Source organism: Mobula birostris, unplaced genomic scaffold (genome assembly GCF_030028105.1).
Source record: "Mobula birostris isolate sMobBir1 unplaced genomic scaffold, sMobBir1.hap1 scaffold_338, whole genome shotgun sequence".
NCBI classification, from domain to species: domain Eukaryota; kingdom Metazoa; phylum Chordata; class Chondrichthyes; order Myliobatiformes; family Myliobatidae; genus Mobula; species Mobula birostris.
In genome coordinates, this window is record NW_027276447.1 from 375,466 (window position 1) to 393,188 (window position 17,723).

Below are 17,723 nucleotides of genomic sequence, written 5' to 3' on the forward strand. Positions count from 1 at the left end.
GCTGGAGGAAATCAGCAAGTCACAAACATCGATGGGGAGGTGGGGGACAGGAATAATCAACATTTCAGGTTGAGACCCGGCCTCAGAACTGAAAGTGAAGAAGGAATTTAGCCAGTGTAAAGATGAGATTTAAGACAGAGGCCAGCTGGTGAGAGTTGAACAAGCGGTGGGAGAGGATAGTGGGCAGATGGTGTGAGGTAGGAAAGGAGGAGAGGTGGAGTTACATTTCAGAAACAGACAAGTCAGAATTAGAATCAGGTTTATTATTACTGACACGTGTCATAAAATTTGTAGTTTTGTAGGGGCAAGACATAAAAATTACAAAAGTAAATAAATCACATAAAATAGGGGTGGTAATGGGCTCATGAATTGTTCAAAAATCTGAAGGCAGATGGGAATAAGCAGTTGCTAAAATGTTGAATGAGGATTTTCAGGTTCCTGTACATCCTCCTCAATGATAATAACGCACATAGGGAATGTCCCAGATGATGAGCTTACACAACAATGGATGCTCCTGTCCTAAGGATGTCTATGATGATGGGGGGAGTTGTACCCCTGATGGAAATGGCTGAGTCTATAATCCACTACAGCACCTTGCGATCCTGTGATAGGAGGCTCTATGATATAACCTGTTAGAGTATTCTCCACTCTAGTTGCATATGAAATCTCCTCAAACTCCTAATAAAGTAGAGCCAATGGCATTCCTTCTTGGTGATCATATCAATGTGTTGGGCCCAAAATCCTAAGATACTGATGTCGTGGAACTGAAAGCTGCTCTCTCTTTCTAACATTGAGGGGTCAATGAGGACTGGTATTCATTCTCCTGACTTCCAGAGTTCTAGACACAGTTTATAAATAGGCCATACTAAATCTGGAACTAGGCATTGAGCCTGGTCATGTGGCAGATTTCTTTCAGGGTGAGTATTTCAGAAACCGTGACCACAGCTCCCTGACCTTTACCATAACCATGGACAAGAGCAGACAGTATGGAAATTTATTTAATTGGGGGAGAGCAAATTATGATTCTATTAGGTAGGAACTTGGGAGGGTAAATTGGAAATAGATGTGCACAACAGAACTGTGGAGATTCCTTCGGCAGCATCTGCACAGGGTTCTATATAGGTTTTTCCCATCGACAAAAGAAATGACAATAGGAGGAAGGTACCAAGGTTGACAGGAGTTGCAGAACAATTAGTCAAAAGGAATAAAGAAGCATATTTATGATTATAAAAGCAAGGATTACGCTGGGTTCAGGAGAGTTACAAGGTAAATAGGAGGAAGCTTAGGCTTGTAAAGAAGGCAGGTATATGGGGTTGAGTTGAGTGGGATCTGCGGTCAACCATGATGGAATGACAGAGCAGACTCGATGGGGTGAATGGCCTACTTCTGCTCCTAAGTCTTATTGTAATTGAAAATCTTACTGCTTTGGCATAGTGCTACTGTTTCCACCGTTTAAGAGAGCTTTACTTGGGGAAAAAATGTGCTAATAAACATATTGTTGTCGACCAGTGAGCACTAACATGCCTAGAAACGTGAGCAACCATGCTTACATAACTGTCAATATATGTACAAGATCAGCTGATGCCGTTGTAGAATTCTATTCTGTAATCAGCAGAATCAGCTTCAGTTTTTCAATTCGCAGTCAAAAACTGCACTATGATCAAACTATGTTCAAAACGTCTCTACTCTTGAAACGCAAGTTTTATACATACTACTTAACAATCACTTGCTTGAAGAATAAGTCTATACCAGGAAGCTGAAATTTGATAACTTACCTTTTTTGATAACAGTGAGAATGATTGACACCTTGAAACTTCCTTCTGGAAAGGTGACTACTGAACATGTGTATGTTCCAGCAGCAGACTCTTGTACGTTTGTGATACAAATACTTGCCATTCCTTCAGTTGGTGATTGGGACTCAAATTTAACTGAATCCAGAAGGTGATGAATGCCATGATCCTTATTGGCAATTATGATCAATGAATGATTGAGTGAATGATCAATAGTCTCACCACTCCATTGGACCTGTAGAACTCTTGCGGTTTCCTGCCCTGATAGTATGCATTTTAAAGTGACGTTCTCGCCAACTGATGCAGTCACCTTCGGAACATACTCAATTTTAAGTCCTTGCATAGCTGCAAAACAAAAGTAATCCTATGATATGACAGGTAGAAAGTATAAGTAAATATTTAGAGTATACCTTTTTTGAAATGTTTGAAATAAAGGGAGATGCAAAGTTAGCTAATGAAGTCAGTTTGCAATTACAAAGTTAAAGACAGAAATGTATTCACTGATTGCAAATTGACAGAGTTTGTAACACAGAATGTAATTACCAAGCACTTACCCAACACAAAAATCATTTCTCTAAAATAGAGACAGAAAAAGTACAAAGTGTACTGGTGAAGTGGTGCATGATATCAAATACTAACACCTCTGCCTATGTGAATAAATAAAAGCAGGAGTATATTTTTTGGTTTGCCTACACTTGTTTTTCTGGACATTTTGAAGTGACCACCTAGTGCATACAATAATCTCTCAAACAGATAGCTCTTAGGTAGGATTTCAAAGATATTTTGTTACCTTCGAACAGCTTTGGAGAGTCACTTAGTAGCCACAGCAGAAGTAGGGATTATGGAGTAAAGACAAATTTAACTTTACTTGATTTGACTTCAAGGAATGCTTATGCTGCCATTCCAGGTTCTCCTCTCAGATCTCCCCTACTTGATGAAAAATACCTCCCCCACATCCCACCCACCCCAACTTATCCAACTGGCAACAGACCTCAGCTACTTGCTTCATTAAATGGGACAACCATTGATGTGAAAAAAGCCTCTCTCAACTTCACTTCACTTCACTTTAATGGCCATTACAAGAAAATCAAGTATGCAGTATAGGCTATTCAATATATACGTGGCCCCAAATAGTTTCCACAACCATAGTTCCCACCATTTGAGAAGACAATAGTATTCCCAGAGGTGCAAGGATAAAGTGGTTTGCAGTAGATTCCTGTTATTTTGGCCATCAGTTAATTAAGGCAGTGCTTCTTTGGGACAATCGAAGACCATAAGACAACAGGAACAGAAATAGGCCATATGGCCCATCGAGTCTGCTCTGCCATTCTATTATGGCTGAATCCTTTTGTTCCCTCCTCAGCCCCATTCCCTGGCCTTCTCCCCGTAACGTTTGATGCAGTGGTAAGTATCTATCAATCCGCTTAAATACACCCAATGACCTGGCTAAAGAAATTTCTCTGCATGTTTTAAATGTTTTAAATGGACACCACTCTATCCTGAAGCTGTGCCTTTTGTCCTAAACTCCCCCACCATGGGAAATATCCTTTCTGCATCTACTCTGCCTAGGCCTTTCAAAACTCAAAAGTTCCAATGAGATCCCACCTCATCCTTCTAAATCCCAGCGAGTACAGGCCCAGAGCCATCAAACTTTCCTCATATGATAACCCTTTCATTCCTGGAGTCATCCTTGTGAACCTCCTCTGGACCCTCTCCAATGCCAGCACATTGTTTCTTGGATGAGGGGCCCAAAACTGTTCACAATACTCAAGGTGAGGCCTCACCGGTGCCTTATAAAGCCTCAGCATCACATCCTTGCTCTTGTATTTTAGACATCCTGAAATGAATGCTAACATGGCATTTGCCTTCCTCACCACTGACTGTACCTGCAAGTTAACTTTTAGGGTGTTCTGCTCAAGGACTGACAAGTCCCTTTGCTTCTCAGATTTTTGGAATTTCCCTCCATTCAGACACACACATAGCTCTCAGGATGAGGCTTTTCATTCCAGGACGAGGGAGATGTCCTCCTTTTTTAAAGAAAGGGGCTTCCATTCCTCGACCATCAACTCTGCTCTCAAACGCATCTCCCCCATTTCACGCACATCTGCTCTCACTCCATCCTCCCGCCACCCCACTAGGAATAGGGTTCCCCTGGTCCTCACCTACCACCCCACCAGCCTCCGGGTCCAACATATTATTCTCCGTAACTCTCACCACCTCCAACGGGATCCCACCACTAAGCACATCTTTCCCTCCCCCCTCTCTGCTTTCCGCAGGGATCGCTCCCTACGCGACTCCCTTGTCCGTTCGTCCCACCCATCCCTCCCCACTGATCTCCCTCCTGGCACTTATCTTTGTAAGCGGAACAAGTGCTATACATGCCCTTACACTTCCTCCCTTACCACCATTCAGGGCCCCAGACAGTCCTTCCAGGTGAGGCGACACTTCACCTGTGAGTCAGCTGGGGTGATATACTGAGTCCAGTGCTCCCGATGTGGCCCTCTATATATTGGCGAGACCCGACGCAGACTAGGAGACCGCTTTGCTGAACACCTACGCTCTGTCCGCCAGAGAAAGCAGGATCTCCCAGTGGCCACACATTTTAATTCCACATCCCATTCCCATTCTGACATGTCTATCCACGGCCTCCTCTACTGTAAAGATGAAGCCACACTCAGGTTGGAGGAATAACACCTTATATTCCATCTGGGTAGCCTCCAACCTGATGGCATGAACATTGACTTCTCTAACTTCCGCTAATGCCCCACCTCCCCCTCGTACCCCATCCGTTATTTATTTTTATACACACATTCTTTCTCTCACTCTCCTTTTTCTCCCTCTGTCCCTCTGACTATACCCCTTGCCCATCCTCTGGGTTTCCCCCACCCCTTGTCTTTCTCCCCGGACCTCCTGTCCCATGATCCTCTCATATCCCTTTTGGCAATCACCTGTCCAGCTCTTGGCTCCATCCCACCCCCTCCTGTCTTCTCCTATCATTTTGTATCTCGCCCTCCACCTCCCACTTTCAAATCTCTTACTAACTCTTCCTTCAGTTAGTCCTGACGAAGGGTCCCGGCCTGAAATGTCGACTGTACCTCTTCCTAGAGATGCTGCCTGGCCTGCTGCGTTCACCAGCAACTTTGGTGTGTGTTTATTGTTTTTGTGCCTGAGTTCTGCTTTCTGCCTGACCATAGTAATAGCTTTCCAGTGAGAGATTTGCCTGCAACTGAAGTCTCTCTGTCCATTTGGCATCTAGTACCCGGACAACAGTCCTGTCTCCTATGAGCTCACCTCTCAGATTTCCATATGCACAGTTGTCTGTGACAGGGCATACAGACATCCCACCCTGCAAAAACTCATTTCAGGGAGGTAGCACCATCAATTTGCGGGAGACTTCCCGGAGAGGTGGGATGTCTGCAATAAAGTAGCTCCTTAGCAGCTCGCCAGCTAGTTTAAATAACGTTAGCTATGCTAATGAACGAATGACACCTGTTAAACTCACCTCAACACGTCTTTTACAGTCTTAACCCACCATGGGTTATAGAAAAGTCACTGTTGCAAACAGTGCAGCGAGCAACACTGTTATTAATTTGACCCCTATTAGGCATGGGTACACTTTACTGTAGTCTGGGGTGATGTACGTTTTATATTTTCTTTTTTTGGAACACTCTGCCATTGACTTTTTTTGGAACTTTCTCGCTCTTGCTCTTGCTCTCGCTTGCTCTCTCTCGCACACGCACTCTCTTGCTCGTAGTCTGTCTCGCGCTTGCTTTCTCGCTTTTGCTTTCTCTCTCTCTCGCACTTACTTGCTCTCTCTCGTGGTCGCTCTCACTTGCGCTCGCTCTCTCGCGCTTGCTTTCTCGCTCTCTCTCTCACTCGCGCTCACTGTCTCGTGCTTGCTTTCTCGCTCTCTCTCTCTCGCGCTGTCTCTCGTGGTTGCTCTCATTTGCGCTCGCTCCCTCTCTCACACTCACTCTCTCGCGCTTGCTTTCTCGTTCTTGCTCACTCTCTCGCGCTTGCTTTCTTGCTCTTTCTCTCTCGCGCTCTCTCTCTCGTGGTCGTTCTCACTCGCGCTCGCTCTCTCGCGCTTGCTTTCTCACTCTTGCACTTGCTCTCTCTCTCTCTCTCGCTCTCAAAAAAATTGATTTCCGTGATATTGTATATAATTTGCGGGCATCAGGGAGCCACTGTTAATATGCGGGAGATTCCCGGAACTTCCAGGAGAGGTGGGATGTCTGGGCATACAATGCTGTGATGAAGGCATTTACATTTTCATCTAGCTCCTGTTTTCTGGAGTTAATTTTTCCCTCTATCACATTGCTGTCCTGAGAAATATTAGTTGAATTTTTCCTGCACTGTTTTGTATTGATTTTTCTAAGAATGTCAGTCCTGATCCACCCATGATGTTATCATGCTTACTTGGTCCTCTCCTGAAACCCGAATTAGATTGCTTGCAACCCTAGATCTCTCAAGGTATCTGAATATCTCTCAAAGTCCCCTGGCTTTTAGAAACCAATGTCTTTATCAGGTAAGCAGATGTAGGTACTGCAGGTATATGCTCAATTTTCCTATTAGATTATTTTTTTCGTGTATTTATTTAGACTACAAAAGCTTTTCTCTCCCTGAGAGTTTGACTGACTTCTCTGCTGTCCCAGACTAGTGACTGTCTGTCTGTATCTTGTTTCACGGCGGTTGGCATCTAGCTTAATGGTGTATTACTGCCAACCCCAGACTAGTGACCCACAGATTATCACAGTATACCCCACCATTGGGTGCAGCACAAAGGCGTTGCCTAGCAACCCTGGCCGGGCCTCAGCTGCTGGTGCGTACAATTAGCAACAAGCATGAGCAGTCCAGGCCAGCTCCCGGGCCGCTGCCACAGATATATGCAAACAGGGACAGACTCGCTGCTAATTCTCTCAAATTGGGAGTCTCGCTTGGTCAGTAGCGTGAATTCATCATCAATGAACAACCACTTCTGACATCATGCTGTGTTCGATATTGAGTAAGAATGCAGAAAGACCTGGAGGATATTCAACTAAACTTTATTGATAATACTGCCTGTACAAAGTGAACTCCTATATGGGAGTGGGATAGAATTAACCCATTAACTACCACAATATGAACCAGTCAATTCTGAATTTAAGTGGCCAATTCACTATTGATTCCATGCATCTTAATCTTCTGGATGAGCCTCCCAGGAGGGATCATGTCAAACATCTTACTAAAATTCATGTAGGCAATATCCATAACTCTACTTTCATCAATCACAGCCGTCACCGCGTCAAAGAACTATCAAGTTAGTAAGAGACGTCTTGCCACTTATGCCAGATCCCCTTAATTAGGCCATGGTTTTTCAAATGCTCATAAACACTATCCCTAACAATTCTCTCCAGTAACTTCCCTACCGTTAACTGAGACAACCAGTCTATAGCTTCCAGGATTTTCCTGGTTCCCATCTTGAACAATGGAACAATATTAGCTACTTACTAGTCCTCCAGGACCTCACCTGTGGCTAGAGGACACAAAGATATTGGTCAAGACCTCTCTCAATAACCTGGGATATATCCCATCAGGTCCCAGGGACTTATCCACAATGCTCTTTAAGATACCCAACACTGCCTCCTTTACCTTGAATTGGCCTAGCATATTAATACTCTAGGCACTGATCTTCCTTTCTTCCATGTTATTACCCTTGGAAAATACTGATGTCAAACACTCATGGCCTCACCCACATCCTTCATGCCCAAGCAAATGTTTTCCCTTTATCTTTGAGCGGCCCTACCCTCTTGCCACTGCTGTATGTATAGAATGTCTTGGGATTCACCTTAATCCTACTTGCCACAGACTATTCATGATCCCTCCTGGCTTTCCCAATTCCCTTCTCGAGTTCTTTTCTGGCTTCTTTATAAACCTCAAGGGCTCTCTTTGATTCTAGCCTTCCAAGTTTTACGTACTTTTCCTTTTTCTTGACTAAATGCATCACCTCTCTCAACAGCCAAGGTTCTCTTACCTTCTGATTGGAACGTAACTCCTATATTCTATGCAGTTAGTCTTTAAACACCCTCCACATGCAAAAAACAGCTTTTCCCAATTAATCCTCCCTAGTTACTGCCTAATTCTCTCAGAATTTGTCTTGTGCCAATTTAATACTCTCCACAAGATCCATTCTTATCCTCATCTATAGCCATCTCAAAACTTGAAGGAGTTGTGGTCACTGTTCCCCAACTACCCACTCATTCAAAGGTCCATCACCTGGCCAGGCTCATTACCCAGCCATATTCTGTACAGCCCCTCTATTGCTGGACTATTTACATATTGATTTCAGAAACCCTCCTGGTTGCACCCAACAAACATTGCCCCTCCTAATCCACTTGCACTAAAAATGACCCAGTTTATATTGGGAAGTTGAAGTTCCCCACCCTATTGTTTTTACACCTTTGCCTGCACATCTGTTCCTCAATGGTCTGGTAGCCATTGGGGGGGGGTGGTCCATAACCATCCCAGAGTGAATGTACCCTTCCTAATTGAGTTCTACCCATATAGACTCTGTGGACAAGCTTTCCATTATGTCCCCTCCGATTTCAGCTATGATATTGTCACTGATCAGCAGTGCAACTCATCCCATTCTTTTACCTCCCTCTATCTTTTCTGAAACATCAAAACTTTGGAATATTGAGAACCCATTCCTGTCCCTCTCAAGCAAGCCACAGCCATTAATAGTACTGATCCATGTCTGAAGTTCATCACCATAACCTATAGTACTCCCAGCTTTAAAATACACACAGACTGTGGCCTTTCTGTGAAGAAGTCAAAGATCCAGTTACGGAGAAGGGTGTTGAGTGCCAACAAGGCAGTTTACCCACCAGTCTCGATGACAGCTGAGCTGAAGTCAATGAACAACAACCTGGTGTATAAGGAATCATTTTCTAAGTGGAACAGGATGGAGTGGAGGCTGAGGCTATGACATTATCATAGAACCGCTCATCCATGTACCTGTCCAAGTTTCCCTTAAATGTTAAAAGTGAGCCCGCATTTACCACTTCATCTGGCAGCTCATTCCACACTCTCACCACTCTTTGTGTGAAGAAGCCCCCCTCCCAATGTTCCTTTTAAACTTTTCCCCCCTCACCCTTAACCCATGTCCTCTGGTTTTTTTTCTCCCCTAGCCTCAGTGGAAAAAGCCTGCTTGCTTCACTCTATCTATACCCATCATAATTTTTATATACCTCTATCAAATCTCCCCTCATTCTTCTATGCTCCAGGGAATAAAGTCCTAACCTATTCAACCTTTCTCTGTAACTCAGTTTCACAAGTCCCAGCAACATCCTTGTAAACCTTCTCTGCACTCTTTCAGCCTTATTTATATCCTTCCCGTAATTTGGTGACCAAAACTGAACACAATACTCCAGATTCAGCCTCACCAATGCCTTATACAACCTCATCATAGCATTCCAACTCTTATACTCAATACTTTGATTTATAAAGGCCAATGTACCAAAAGCTCTCTTTATGACCCTATCTACCTGTGACGCTACTTTTAGGGAATTTTCTATCTGTATTCCCAGATCCCTCCGTTCTACTTCACTCCTCAGTGCCCTACCATTTACCTTGTATATTCTACCTTGATTTGTCCTTCCAAAGTGCAATACCTCACACTTGTCTGTATTAAACTCCATCTGCCATTTTTCAGCCCATTTTTCCAGCTGGTTCAAATCCCTCTGCAAGCTTTGAAAACCTTCCTCACTGTCCACTACACCTCCAATCTTTGTATCATCAGCAAATTTGCTGATCCAACTTACCACATTATCTTATCAGATCATTGATATAGATGACAAATAACAATGGACCCAGCACTGATCCCTGTGGCACACCACTAGTCACAGGCCTCCACTCAGAGAAGCAATCCCCCACTACCACTCTCTGGCATCTTCCATTGAGCCAATGTCTAATCCAATTTACTATCTCTCCATGTATACCTAGTGATTGAATCTTCCTAACTAACCTTGCATGCGGGACCTTGTCAAAGGCCTTACTGAAGTCCATGCAGACAACATCCACTGCCTTCCCTTCATCCACTTTCCTGGTAACCTCCTCGAAAAACTGTAATAGATTGGTTAAAAATGACTTCCCACGCAGAAAGCCATGTTGACTCTCCCTAATAAGTCCCTGTCTATCCAAATACTTGTATATCCTATCTCTTAGCACTCCTTCCAATAATTTACCTACTACCAACGTCAAACTTACCGGTCTATAATCTCCTGGACTACTTTTAGAGCCTTTTTTGAACAACGGAACATGAACTATCCTCCAATCCTTTAGCACCTCACCCATAGATACCGACATTTTAAATATATCTGCCAGGGCCCCTGCAATTTCAACACTAGTCTCCTTCAAGGTCTGAGGAAATACCCTGTTAGGTCCTGGGGATTTATCTACTCTGATTTGCCTGAAGATAGCAAGCATCTCCTCCTCTTCAATCTGTATAGGTTCCATGACCTCACTACTTGTTTGCCTTATCCATTGACTCCATGCCAGCTTCCTTAGTAAATACAGACGCAAAAAAACCATTTAAGATCTCCCCCATTTCTTTTGGTTCCGTACATAGCCAACCACTCTGATCTTCAACAGAACCAATTTTATCCCTTACTATCCTTTTGCTCTTTCTTTATCAAACTTTTTATTGATTTAAAATGAGCATAAATACAAACAAGAGGAGAATTATCTCAAATATATATATCAACAACAATACAAACAGCAAGTGAAATAGACATTATCAAAAACATACATAGTGTTAAGCTAGTATGTAGTATATAATAAAAAAAGAAGACAGCTAATTCTCCTCTTGCCTAAAAAGAAAAAAAAAAGGGTCTGTGCAGTCCGTTCTGAGGATACAACTATGTCGAATACCGGGTGAAGTCTTTGGGGTACTGCAAGTCTGTGTCTTTATTGATGCTTTGCTGCACGCTTGAGTGCTTGGTGGGGGGCGCTGATGCTTTCTTGGGGGTGGGGGGAGTCATTGCCTTGCTGCTGCTTGTGCGTGGGTGGGGGGAGTTGGGGGGCTTTGGGGTTCTAACATTTAATTTTCATTCATTCTTTGGGGCACTCTACCTTAGGCCATGAACTTATCAATCACCCCTTGTAGATGCGCAAAGGAGAGTATCCTGACTGGTTATACGTTGGCATGGTATGGAGACACCAATGACTGAGAACGAAAAAGCCTACAAAAAGTGTTGGATAAAACCTAGGCTGTCATAGAAAAAGTATTCCCCACCATTGAACACATTTATAAGCAGCTCTGCCACAAGAAAGCAACATCCATTATCAAGGACCCCAACATCCAAGTTATGCTTCTCCTTGCTACTGCTATTGGGAAGGATGTACAAGAACCTTAGGTCCCTTACCACCAGGTTCAGGAACTTTTATTACCCTTCAACCATCCGGCTCCTGAACCAGCGTGGATACTTGGTTTTCTTTTGCACTATGGTTTCTTTGTGTCTAGTATTTTACTGATTTTATTGCATTTCTTTATTCTGCTGTAAATGCTTCTAAGAAAATGAATTCCAGGGTAGTCTATGGTGACATATGTGTACTTCAATAATACATTTACTTAGAAATTTGCATTTTTAGAGATTTAGCCAAAAAGGTGAATAAGGGTAGAGTAGTGGATTTCAGCGTGATCTTCAAGGTCCTATATGGCAGCCTGGCCTGGAAGCTTAGGTCCAATGGAAGCCAGGGAGAACTAATTAGGCGGATTCAAAGTTGCCTCCAAGGGTAGGAAGCAAATAGTGGGGGTTGAAGGTTGCTTCTGGGAATGGAGGCGGTGATTAGTGTTGTGTCACGGCCGTCAATGTGGGATATTTTTGAATGCAAGTGCACAAGGCTTGATCAGAATCAGGTTTAATCAGAACTAAGTTTAATCTCACTGGCATATGTCATGAAATTTGTTGATCGGTAAGTTTGTGGTGACAGTTGAAATTAGAAGGTGATAGTGATGAATATTATTGTAGAATGCAGAGGGATCTTGATTGGTTAGGGAAATGGGCTGAGGAGAAGGAAATAGAGTTCAATACCTTTGAGTGGGTGATGCATTTCGGAAAGACAAGATATTCTTCAGGATAAACAACTTTGCAAATGTTCACCCTTTTCTTCTGAGTGCATTCTGGCTCTGACATCACTGACAATGAAGATGTTTTGGAGCATCCTGCTCTCATTAGCTGTTTAGGGATCCATCGCCATTCATAGCTAAGATATTACTGCATTGCTTTGATCTGATCTACTGATTGTGTGATTGCTTAACTCGTGTGTATTTTTTTCTTGTGCAGATTGCACATATTCTTGTATTGCAGAGTCACTAGGCTAGAACATCATAATTCTTGGATATGCTTGGTGCACTTGACATTAAACCAAACTTGATTCCATGGATTGACAATTGCTGGGTGTTGTGTTGTAGTTGTACAAGACTTGGCTGAGACTTCACTTGGAATATTGTGTACAGTTTCGTTTATTGTGTTTAGGAATGACATTATTAAGCTGAAAAGAGTGCAAAGAAGCTTTATGAGAATGTTGCCGGGACTCAAAGGTCAAGTTAAAGAGAGAGCTTGGGCAGTGTAAATCTTTATTCCTTGGAGCTCTTAAGTGACCTTAATGTGTGATATACAGTAGATGGGGTGAATGCACTCAAACTTTTTCTCTAGGGAAAGAGAATCCAAAAAAGGTGAGAGGTCAAAAATACAAAAGGGGCCTGAGCAGCATGTTCTTCATGAAGAGGAAGATATATGTGGAATGAGAATTGGCCTGTATTACTCTTCTTAAACTGAAGAACAACATTGACTCTTCTTCAGTCCTTTAGGACCTTGACTGTGTCTAAAAATAATATGCCTTTCAAAATTCCAGCAATCTCCGCTCTTTCCCCTCTTAATAGAATAGATTCCATAAGGCTTTGGCAATGCATTCATCTTAATGTTCTTCTGGAGTCCCAATTCTGCCACCTTTTCGATGTCAATATATCCTAGAATATCAAGCACTCCCCTCCCTGACCTTGCTATCTTTTATGTCATTTTCCTTGGTGGAACAGAATGGAGCACAAGAAAAACAGTAAAAATTGACTTCCTCATATTATGCTATTGGCAATTTTGGATGAGCTCAAATTTTGGCAAGTAAAGTTTTAGAAGACAGCTGTTAAACTGAAAAACATGTTGAAGGTGTATGCAAAGAACTGGTGCACAGTGGTGTTAACTGGCTACAGGATGACAGGTGCAAGCTGGGACTACCACATGTGAAATTTCCATTCTTTATTTTGTCATTAACACATTACCAAGAAGGAGTTTAATTTGTTATTCCGCCAACTGTCAGGAAGACGTTTTCTCTGACATGTTAAAGGTTTAGTTTTAACTAGTGCAGAAAGAAAATCTGTAAGTATAGCCATGAATATCTTGAATTTCATTGGTTATTTAAGTCAATAAACTAATCATACAGTGATTCGTTTACAGACAAAGCAACCGTTGCAAAAGATAAGATAAATTATAAAGGATACATTTGACCTTCTTTTAGGAACCTACACATTTTGAACTGGAGACCACAGTTACCTGTTAAAACATTTGTGGTGGCTGTTGCACATCTTCAGGACATTAGCATTTTGACCACATCCTGATTTAATGATGATCACAGTATGAATGCAGCAATGTATCGGCAAAAACAAGACTGTCTGTCATGTAGCATGGGTGCTCAGCATAAAGCTTCCATGTGAATTAAGACCATAACAGACAGGAACAGAATTTGGCTCATCAAGTCTGATTCATCATGGCTAATCCAATTTTTCTCTCAGACCCGATCTCCTGCTTTCTCCTCATATCCCTTCAAGCCCTGACCAATCAAGAATCTATCAACCTCTGCCTTAAATATACATGACAACTTGGCCATCACAGCTGCTGTGGCAAAGAATACAGTGGGATGTAGATCAGTTGCAGATATTGGCGGAGAAATGGCAGATAGAGATTAATCTGGCCAAATGTGAAGTGTTGCACATTGGTAGGCCAAATGTAGAGAGGCAGTACTGTGTTACATGCAAGACCTTTAACAATGTTGATCAGCAGAGAGATCCTGGGGTCCAAGTTCTTAGCTCTTTGAAAGTGTCTACACAGGTTCATAGGTGGTCATGGGTTCCTAAGGTTGTCATAGCTGGGGTGATAGTGGGGATAAGTTCCCACTACCTATAAAGTGCTCCAAATGCTGTGCGACTCTAACAGCCTCTGACAACCAAGTCCAGCTCTTGACCTTCACGTGTGACTTAGTTACTAGGCCCAGCGGAACTGTTTCTACTGACAGGAGAAGGGGCAAAGGCAGACCACTGGTGCCTCTAAACCAGTTGCTTCAGGTAGGTGGGTCTTTTCAGCCTTGGGCGGCAGCCCACCTCAGAAAAAAAAAACACTAATTTTAAACCTCTGCTGCCTTGCTGCCATACCCACCCATGAGAAGGGCTTCAAAAGTAAACCCCAAGGAAGAAATCCGGAGCCGGGGCCCCTAAGGCTGTTTGATGTTGTTTACAACTTCACTCTAGCAGCCTCTGCAACGACACTGGTGTCAAGCGGTATCGGCGCTTGCCCTTCCTTTGCCCTACATCAGTGACGTGGAGAGGGGGAACCCACTACATGGGCAACAGCCAGTTCTCCAAATCTTCCCACCCAGGCTTGTGCCCTGGAGAGGACACTGTCCACCAGAGGCGCAAACCCATGATCCCCTGGGATCAAAGGCTGCCTATTACTAAGGGTGGTTATGAAGGCATATGACATGTTTGCCTTTATTAGTCAAGGTATTGAGTCCAAAAGTTAGGACGTTATGGTGCAATTTTATAAAACTCTACCTGGGTGTGTCTGGAGTATTGCATAGAGTTCTGGTTGTCAATTTATAGGAAAGATGTTGAAGCTTTGGAGAAGCTGCAGAAGAGGTTTACCAGGATGCTGGCTGGATTAAGGACATGTGCTGCACCGAGAGGGTGGACAAACTTGGTTGATTTCTCTGGAGCAGGGAAGCTGATGGAAGATCTGATGGAGATTTATAAGATTATGGGAGGCATAGATACACAAACAGTATCTTTTTCCCAGGGTTGAAATGTCTAAAACCAGAAGGCATGTATTTAAGGTGAGATGGGTAAAATCAAAGGAGGTGCGAGGGAAAGCTTTTTTTCACAGAGTGGCAGGTGCCTGGAATGCACTGTCTTGGGTGGTGGTAGAGGCAGAAACATTAGGAATTTTGAAGGGATATTTAGATAGGCAGTGAATGTGAGAGAAATGTAAGGATATACTGTAGACATAGTGTTGGCCATTTGACTACTAACAATTGGGTCAGCACAATATTGTGGGCCAAAGGCCCTGTTTCTGTGCTGTACTATTCTGTTTAATATGAGATCTGAGTTGGTGAAGGGGCCCACCCTCAGTAAAGCTCAGTTCAGGGAATATAGCCCTTGCAAGGAATTGTAAATAAATGAGTGTTAAAATAAAAACACATACTCTTTGCTCCTGATTTCCCTTATTATATTCAAGGCTAACCATGCTCATGCCAAGCTGTAAAATTAACTCATACCACTGGATCACAGTAAGGGTCTGCCTCGCTCCTTAAATCTACCCGGCAGACTAATGTGCGGGTCTTAAGTCTACCCGGCAGACTGACGTGCAGGTCTTAAATCTACCCAGCAGACTAACGTACGGGTCTTAAATCTACCCGGCAGACTGATGTACAAGTCTTAAATCTACCCAGCAGACTGACGTGTGGGTCTTAAATCTACCTGGCAGACTTACATACTACAATCCCTTTATGAGCTTCTCTGCTATAATAATTCAAACTATCACACATACTGTAAACTGCTTGTCTACAGGAATTAAACCCACAGGAATGTTTTATTGCTCTTGGCCTTGTGTTCAGTGGAATTTTGCAATGAAGTGAACGTGAACTGGCCAGCCAGGGATCACCAAATTAATGCCTTTCCCAATTTAAATATGGAATAGATACCTTGTCAAGGTGCTGTTCCTGAAACTTATTTGGGTTTTTGAAACAATGTGGGACTTTTAGGATACAGAGTCATCTTTAGATTGGATTTAAAATATTAGAAGAGACCTCATTTTGAATTGTATCTATATTACACTAAATAGAAAGAAAAATATAAGTTAGATGAGTTATAAAGTTTCATGTACAACATCACAGATGTGGGTACTTTCACATGCACAGAAGAATTTGCACAAATGGTGACAAATGGTTGGCTTTCAATGCTATGCCTTTAAGTCTCCATGTTTATGAGTATCATACATGCAAAGATTCCCAAAAAAAGTATGGAGAGGGCTCTACCTTCAAAGCAAATTCCAAATCACTAAAAGCAATTCTTTTTTTGTTTAAACTTATTCATATTGCGTAAACAAATGCTTATCTGATATAAGATAACATGATTGGATTGAAATATAATTAACACAGAACCATGATTCATGATTGACAAAGAAAATGAACCATACTTCTGTATTATCCTACCTTCTCTCCTCATACCATGAATGTGATGTTGACAATATTGGTTTGATAGCAATTACACCATAAGGCACAGGCACACAGGGAACAGTACACAAACAGGCACTTCAGCTCTGAGTCCTACTGACCATCCACCACCCATCAATCCCATCTTTCATTCTCCCCACTTTCTCAGCAACTTCCACTCTGTCCTATTTTCACCACTCACCCACAAACTGTGGGCAACTCACAATACACATGGCCACATGCAAACACAACACAAAGGGAAGCCGAGACCAGGATCAAGCCTGGGTCTCAAGTGCTGTGAGTCGGCGACTCTAGCATGATTAGTAACTTCCTCCCAGGAAGTAAAATCAGACCTGATGCAGAATATATGTGTAACCAGACTGCTTGAGTTCCTGTGGTTAAGACTATCAGAGAAGGTACATACAAAATATACAAATTGTCACTTCATTTTCATTTTCAAAGAAAAATAATTAAATGGAAATAGAAGCACTTACCTTGGACAAGATTTATCAAGGCAAAGATCCAAATTGGAGTATAGCTATGTTTTGCTTGTTCAGCCATATCAGATCTTCAATTTTGCGTGAGTCTACCAGCCCGGCACAGGAAGTGAACTACAGGATTATCATGAGTATTAACTTTGTTTTATCTTATCATGCAGTCACATCCGTTCAACAGGGCTTTCCATAATAGGTGTTCAGATCATCTTATAGACAAGTCTCTTTTAAAGAAAACATTGTATTGTGTAAAGATTTGTACATTTCCCATCAATGTCAATGTGAAAACTCTGGCTGCATTTCAGACCTCAAGAATTCAAAGTACATTTATTATCAAAGAATAAATAAATTATACAACCTTGAGATTTATTTGCTTACAGACAGTTGCAAAACAAGGATCCTGAAAGAACCCAATAAAAAATATAAAGACTAATCCCCAATAAGCACAGAGAAAGAGAGAAAAATACAAAAGTCACGCAAACAACAGAAGCGAGCAACAACAGCATTCTGAACCAAATGGAGTCCTTGGAGCCAAATCCCCAGAGCAGCCTGGAGTAGGCCCAATGCCTGGGTATTCAGTTCATCTCAGTATTCTGACCCCTCAACCCCATGCAGTTTACCTATCAAGAGCACATTGGAGTCAACAATGCTGACAGAGCCTACTCCCATTTGGATAAGCAGGGCAGCACTGTGAGGATTGTGTTTTTTTTTATTTCCAAGTGCCTTCAATACCATACAGCCCTCATTGCTGGGGGAAAAGCTCTGTTCAATGCACTTCCATTGTATCCCGGATAATGGACTACTTGACTGGTAGAGCACAGTTTGTGCAGCTTTGGAGCTGTGTGTCAGACATGACTATAAGCAGCACTGGGTCCCTACAGGGACTGTATTGGCTCCCTTCCTGTTTACCCTGTATACCTCA

General features: G+C 42.6%; 1 protein-coding gene across 2 annotated transcripts in view; it reads right to left on the minus strand.

The window, feature by feature from the left end:
* The window catches only part of LOC140193000 (uncharacterized), a 55,720-nt gene extending 38,824 nt beyond the window's left edge, over positions 1-16,896 (minus strand). For both annotated transcript variants that reach the window (XM_072250462.1, XM_072250460.1), the window contains exons 1-2: positions 16,802-16,896; positions 1,776-2,135 (exon numbers count right to left, since the gene is read on the minus strand). In XM_072250462.1, coding sequence (XP_072106563.1) covers positions 1,776-2,135; positions 16,802-16,868 — 427 coding nt within the window. In that variant the 5' untranslated portion in view covers positions 16,869-16,896. The remainder of the gene's footprint in view (positions 1-1,775; positions 2,136-16,801) is intronic.
* Between the last annotated feature and the right edge of the window lie 827 nt (positions 16,897-17,723).